General features: G+C 36.8%; 1 protein-coding gene across 2 annotated transcripts in view; it reads right to left on the bottom strand.

Annotated features, from left to right (window-relative positions):
- Positions 1-3756: 3756 nt before the first annotated feature.
- ACYP1 (acylphosphatase 1, erythrocyte (common) type) overlaps positions 3757-7379 on the bottom strand; it is a 15225-nt gene continuing 11602 nt past the window's right edge. For both annotated transcript variants that reach the window (XM_012656085.1, XM_012656086.1), the window contains exon 3: positions 3757-4187. In XM_012656085.1, the coding sequence (XP_012511539.1) occupies positions 3972-4187 (216 nt within the window). In that variant the 3' untranslated portion in view covers positions 3757-3971. The remainder of the gene's footprint in view (positions 4188-7379) is intronic.

Genomic DNA, 7379 nt, shown 5'->3' on the forward strand with positions numbered 1-7379 from the left:
TTATGTCCTTTCCTGTGTTTGCCCTTTCCTCTTTTCTCATTTTTTTTCTCCTTTGCTGGAACTGCCATTTAATTCAATATATATTTTACGTATTTGTTTATTGTCGTCTCTCATTATAATGTAAGCCATATGAAGGTAAGGATTTTGTCTGTTTTGCTTACTGCTGTATCCTTGTGGCCAAGACGAGTGCCTGGCCTATGGTAGACACTCAACGAATGAATAAATCCAGTGCCTTCCATCTTAGAATTATAGCATTTCAGAGTTGGAAAAGGCTGAAAAACTATCTAGTTCTACTTTCTTAATTTACAGATGAGGACACCAAGATTCTCTTCATTGACTTTTTGGATATCTTCTCAATGCCACCACAGCTTCTTTTATAACTATAGGAGAGCAGAACTCTGAGAACACCGTGAGAATAAGTGTTTTGGGAACTGTTAACCAATCCTCAGCTTTTGCTTTCTGTCTCATTTTCATTGAAAATTTATTTTTTAAAAAAATTGAAATTTATGACAAATTTGTCAAACCCAGTAAGCGTCTGACATATATTAATACTTGTTTAATGACTAACCAAACCCAGTCAATCTTCTAGGGCTGATGAAGCATAATCCTGATTATTGCTTATATAATATATATTAGTTTGCTAGGGCTGCCATAACAAAATCCCACAGACTGAGTAGCTTAAACAGAAGTTTATTTCCTTTCAGTTCTGGAGACCAGAAGTTGAGATCAAGGTGTCGGCAGGGATGATTTCTTCGGAGGCCTCTCTCCTTGGCTTGTAGATGGCTGTCTTCACAGGTCTTTCATCTGTATACAAATTTTCTCTCTTTTTTTCCCCCAGGGAAAATAAAACAGTTTGCTTTATTTTAAAATAGTAACTTCCTTATATTGGAGAACTGGCCAAAATTCAACACTGATACAAATATAAATTTCTTAGGAGGTCAAAATATATGTCAGGTAAATTTTCTGAATTTCTTTAAAGATAGAATTTTGAACCATATAAAACAATTAGACACAATGAACATCAACATATATAAAATAAGCCACAGTTCAAATTTAAGCTGAATAACCAAACCATGTAATTATCTTAAATAATTTTTGTTAATATGAAGGAGAATAATGCACATATTTTCAATAACTTAAAAGAGAATGTCTATCTACTCTTCCCATCTCTTAATCCTCCCAGGAATTATAACTTTTTTCTACTAGATTTACATAAAAAATCTAAATGTTTACTCATGGTAGGATATTCTGGCATTAACTATACTGAGTTTATCAGAAATAGACAATCATGAAGATTTGTCATGCATTTAAAAATATGATCAATTACAGCAAGTTTTTTTTTTTTGAGACAGTGTCTCGCTCTATTGCGAGACAGAGTGCCGTGGTGTCAGCCTAGCTCACAGCAACCTCTAACTCCTGGGCTCAAGCGATCCTCCTGCCTCAGCCTCCCGAGTAGCTGGGACTACTGGCATGCACTACCATGCCTGGCTAATTTTTTCTATTTTTAGTTGTCCAGCTAATTTCTTTTTATTAGTAGCTGTCTGTAGTAGCTACTCTTTTTATTTGTAGTAGAGACAGGGTCTTGCTCTTGCTGAGGCTGGTCTCTCGAACTCTTGACCTCAAGCTATCTTCCCACCTCAGCCTCCCAGAGTGCTAGGATTACAGGCCCGAGCCACCGTGCCCGCCCCAGCAAGTTCTTATTAATAGAAGACCTAGATGAGAAAGGCAGTCCTCCACTTTCTAATAACACCTGTGGTTTATATGCATAATATAATTCAATGGAACAGCATTCTCACCAATGATAAACAATTTATAGGAAATTCATTCGCCTCTTCAATGTTTCATTATAAAGTTAATATTTTGACCAATATTAAAAATTTAAGAACTCTATTATGCTAACATTCTCAAAAGTATTAACTTAGCAATAAGTCATCTTTATGATGCCATTTATTAAACTGAAAGGAAAAAAGATGGTACCTTCTTTTACTTAAAAAAGGGATTTAATTCAATAATTGATTCGTCGCTACTTGAAAACTATACTTCTAACTCAGAACTGGATGGCAATGAAGCGAAAGCAGCTTTCCTGGTCTTCAACTTGCCTTTAATGGAACGCATTACAGAATTTCAGCAGTGAACATCATCTGGTTCCTACTCAAACCCCAGCTCCAAGAAAATGTGGGAGAGAATCTAAGAGATAAGTTCTGTCAAGGCATGATGATTCCAATCTCAAATATTTCATTCTAGCTGTTCCGTCATTGAATACTAAACGATCACTGAAAACGAATGAAGATAACAATATCCTCATTGCCATCATTCATTACTAATTTTTATATAAACTGTTTCATATCCACATATATGCATATAAAACATTTGTACAGATAAATTAGCATTAAGAATTAAAAATGTGCAGGCTGGGTGTGGTGGCTCATGCCTGTAATCCTAGCACTCTGGGAGGCCGAGTTGGGAGGATCGTGCTTGAGGTCAGGAGTTTGAGATCAGCCTGAGCAAGAGCAAGACCCCGTCTCTACTAAAAACAGAAAAAATTAGCAGGGTGTGGTGGCACACTCCTGTAGTCCCAGCTATTTGGGAGGCTGAGGCAGGAAAATCGCTTGAGCCCAGGAGTTTCAGGTTGCAGTGAGCTAGGCTGATGCCACGGCACTCTAGCCCGGGCATCAGAGGGAGACTCTGTCTCAAAAAAAAAAAAAAAAGAATTAAAAATGTACAGTAACATCCACAAATGTCCTTTCTGTTCTGAAATCTATACAATTGTTTTCAAGACTGGAAACCTGAACACCCTGGCTACACATTAAAAACATGTCAGAATACACATGTTGTGGAACTGACCATCTCATACAAGCAAAACCAAACTTACATTGCTTTCATTATTGCTTAATCCTCTAATTAGCTTCAAAAGGAGACCACTGAATACTAAAGTCAAGTATTTACTAAATAGTGTTGATTTCTACTAGCCAAACAGCCCTCACAAACCAATAGCAGAACAAGGATAGTCTTTCTCAGCTCATTGTCTATTAGGAGTTTGATTCATTTTCAATTAAAGCCTTCATTTTTCCTGTAGACTTCAACATGTGTGGCCCAGACAACAGTGTCTGTGAGGTGGCCTCTGATTCAGACTTTGGAACTCCTTTGTCAGCTTCATCTTGGCCACAAATTTTCTCTTCTTATAAGGACACCAGTCAGACCGGATTAGGGCCCACCCTAACAGCCTCATTTAACCTTACTCACCTCTTTAAAGGCCCTATATCCAAATACAGTCACTTTCTGAGGTATTGGGGATTAGGACTTCAACGTGGATTTCAGGGGGACTCAATTCAGCTCATACGTAACATTCCTTTATGTGAATTCCTTACCCAGAGGAAAGGAATGACAGCAGAAGTTCCAGAAAACTAAAAGTAATTAGTCCAAAACATCACTTGAATAGCTATCAAATTGAATTTGTGGTATTTGTTCTTATTACGCATGCAATCTCAAGAAAAATTCATAGAGGCAGAGCTGAGGCAGTTTCTCTTGGTCTTCTGATGCGACAAGATGTGTGCCATATTAAAAATTTCTTTCTTCTTTGGCAAAAAAAAAAAAAAATTCATTGAAACCATTTAAAGAAATGATTTGAAGCAACTTCTTTTAGACCTCTTTAAATTACCTCAGAATCCTCATCCTACAGATGTTTGAATCTGAATGAATCTGAATCTGAATGAATACCTCTTATTTTGCCCAAAAGGAAGTTCACTGAAGATTTTAAAAAGTAGCCTAAGCAGAGGGTTTTAATGTGTTTTTATTGATTAGAATTGTATACAGCTGTAATCCTTCTATCATACATGTAATATACAGTAACAATCAAATATCTGATACTAAAATAAGTTACTGACAAATGCTAATATTGAACACACAATAATTCTATTAACAATAAAAACCAAAACCACTGAGTTTATCTTAAAAAATTTAAATTCAGGCCATTATTTCACAATTTGGAAGTCCGAGTAATCCAACTTTGAGATGACTTTTTCATTGTTGAAGTTTGCTTTGTCAATGTGTGATTTGGGACTTCCACTTGTCTCAAGCCATTCCTGCATGTGACGCACCTTGGAGATGGGCCCTTGCAATTGCCCTTGCACTGTGCCCCGGTCAGTGTTCTGGACCCAGCCTACCAATCCCAGCTTTTTACCCTCAGCCTGAAAGAAAAAAAAGAGAGAGAGATCCAGTGAGATTGAACAAAGTGAGGGTAAAATCTGTTGTCAGAATCTTTGCCTAGAATCAAGCCACTGGAACTAATTTGATATTGTCCAGAACAGTCAAAAAAGAAAGACAGCGAGAAGGATCTTATTGCTGATCTTAGCATGAAGCGTTGGTCACTTGAATCCTTTTCCATCTTCTACCCTGTGAAACCCAGGCACTACAATTTTTCACTATGTAGTCAATTTGGTTAAGCAAATTTGGTTAAGTACCAAAGACATAAGTCCAAGACAGATGCTTTCAAAATGATCCCCTAAGGCTGACTGTTTTAGGATACTGGGCTGTATCTTGCTCATTTTCTCTTGTCCTAATCAAGCATCTGTTGGGTTTGTTAAATGGAAAAAGCATGAAGTTATCTGATCCTTCCCTTTGTCTTTAACCAGGACCATACCTAAATGTCCAGATGAATTAGTGTCCATTACATCTTTAAAAATCATTAGAGAGTATTTCACAATTTCCTGGGAAACTCATCTCATTGTTCTCACTGTAGAAAAACTGTCTAACTCAATAGCTTTATGTTGCATCCAAAGCCCACTTTCTGTCACCCTCCTACAGAAGGAAAGCAGTTGGTGATCAGCCTCTGAACATCATACTTTTCATGAGACTATGTAACTATTAGGTTTTCACTTGACTGTCTTCTCTTTTGTCTAAACAATCACAATGCCTTTAACACATTGAGTGCCACGCTAGAAAAAAATTGTTTTTCCTTGGGGCCACAGTGTTTTATTACAAAAACAGAATAAAAACTTCGAAAACAAAACGATCTTTTCTAATTTAATGAAAAATTTGTTATTTTTTATTGTTTTCTGTGTGTGACTTATATGCTCCCAAGGTGAAGAGATATGTGAGTTATATATGATTCACGAGGCTCTGGGCACAAAACTCGATCACTCACATAGCAGTTAATGTGTTAAAGTTGAATAAGCTTATGAAGAGCATTTAATCATTGTAGTGGCTCTTTTTTCACCCTTTTCAATATTCTTTCAAGTCATTAAATTATGGCAAGACTGAATTTAGGAAAGGTAGCAATGTTTTAGAGGGAATTTTATTTTTGTATAAATATATAATTAGGGTATTACAAAAGTCATTGATTATTTTATTTTATTTTTTTTTTGAGACAGAGTCTCACTCTGTTGCCCTGGCTAGAGTGAGTGCCATGGCATTAGCCCAGCTCACAGCAACCTCAAACTCCTGGGCTCAAGCAATCCTACTGCCTCAGCCTCCCGAGTAGCTGGGATTACAGGCATGCGCCACCATGCCTGGCTAATTTTTTCTATATATATTTTTAGTTGTCCGATTAATTTCTTTCTATTTTTAGTAGAGACGGGGTCTCGCTCTTGCTTAGGCTGGTCTCGAACTCCTGAGCTCAAACAATCCACCCGCCTCGGCCTCCCAAAGTGCTAGGATTACAGGCGTGAGCCACCGCGCCTGGCCAAAAGTCATTGATTATTAATCTATCTAAATAGAAAGTGTCGGATTACAAAAGAAAATGGGAGTTAACATGACTGCATGTAAAAATGCCAAAGTAGTGACCTAGTAAATGTGGGAAATTGCTGGAGTTGGCCAAAGAAAACATTATGCACAGCAAAAAAATGTTTGCTGAAGAACTGAAGTATCCATCAGATCACTTATGTTCAAAGCAAAGACATGTTTGCATAATGAACAAGAGACTCCAGTCAAATAAATAACAGTTTAAGGGATACAGAGGAAATTAACGAATGAAGAAAAATAGTTAATACCTACAGCATGCACTGCTAAGTGCCAAAGAAGATAGCATAAAAGAAGAATGCTGAGAATGGATTTTGAGGAAGACTCCATGCCAACTGACTTTATGCTTAAATTAACCTAGGGAGTTGGCTATCTCTAGTTCTTAGAGTTACCTTATATGGTAAATAAATACAAGAATGTGTAGTTTTGAGCAGGAAGTTATAACAGTCAAATAAATCTTTAAATTGCAATGCTATTTATCTGAACTCCTGAGACTGAACAAAACACTCCCAAATTTGACCAGTGTTGAGAATGGGAATTTTCTACAGGTTTCAATTGTGTACTCGATTCTGTTCTTATTTTTTAAATGATGGCATAATGTTGCTGATTCATGTTCAGTTTTGAGTATCTATTTAAACAAGTAAACAGTGTTTTTTCCTAAGAAAATTCCAAAAAGCTGATTCTACCTCATAAACATATTTCTGCTTAAACAGTCATCTGCTTTTTTTTTTAAATCACACACTCACACACACTCACTCACTCTCACATCTGATATTTTAAGGAACATAATGACCAACTCTAGTTGCAATCTAAAAAGAAAGTCCCCTCGAATCAATAACCTAGAATTCTACCTTAGTATACTAGAAAAAAAAAGAGCAAACTAAACTCAAAACAAGCAGAAAGAAGGAAATAATAAAGATTAGAGGTGAGAAATTAACAGAGAATAGAAAAACAGAGAGAAATCAATAAAACCAAAAGTTGGTTCTTTGAAAATATCAACTAAATTGGCAAGCTTTAGCTAGACTGATCAAGAAAAAATGACAGAAAGCTCAAATTGTTAAAATAAACAGAATCAAGAAAAAAATAGAAAATCCAAATAGACCTATAACAAGTAGAGAGATTGAATTAGTAATCAAAAGTACTTCCCATAAAGAAATGCCCAGGACCAGATGCCTTCACAGGTAAATTCCACCAGATGTTTAAGAAGAATCCCTCACCAATCCTTCACAAAGTCTTCCAAAACACAGAAGAGGAAACATTTCCCAACTCATTCTATTAAGCCAGCATTATCCTCATACTAAAACCAAAGACATCACAAGAAAGAAAAAAACTACAGATCAATATCCCTTATGAACATATATGCAAAAATCCTCAACAGAGGCCGGGCGTGGTGGCTCACACCTGTAATTCTAGCACTCTGGGAGTCCGAGGCGGGCAGATCATTTGAGCTCAGGAGTTCGAGACTAGCCTGAGCAAGAGCGAGACCCCATTTCTACTAAACAAATAGAAAGAAATTAGCTGGACAACTAAAAATATATATGTAAAAAATTAGCTGGGCATGGTGGCACATGCCTGTAGTCCCAGCTACTCGGGAGGCTGAGGCAGTAGGATTGCTTGAGCCCAGGAGTTTGAGGTTGCTGTGA

Source organism: Propithecus coquereli, unplaced genomic scaffold (genome assembly GCF_000956105.1).
Source record: "Propithecus coquereli isolate 6110/MARCELLA unplaced genomic scaffold, Pcoq_1.0 Scaffold5, whole genome shotgun sequence".
Taxonomy (NCBI): Eukaryota; Metazoa; Chordata; class Mammalia; order Primates; family Indriidae; genus Propithecus; species Propithecus coquereli.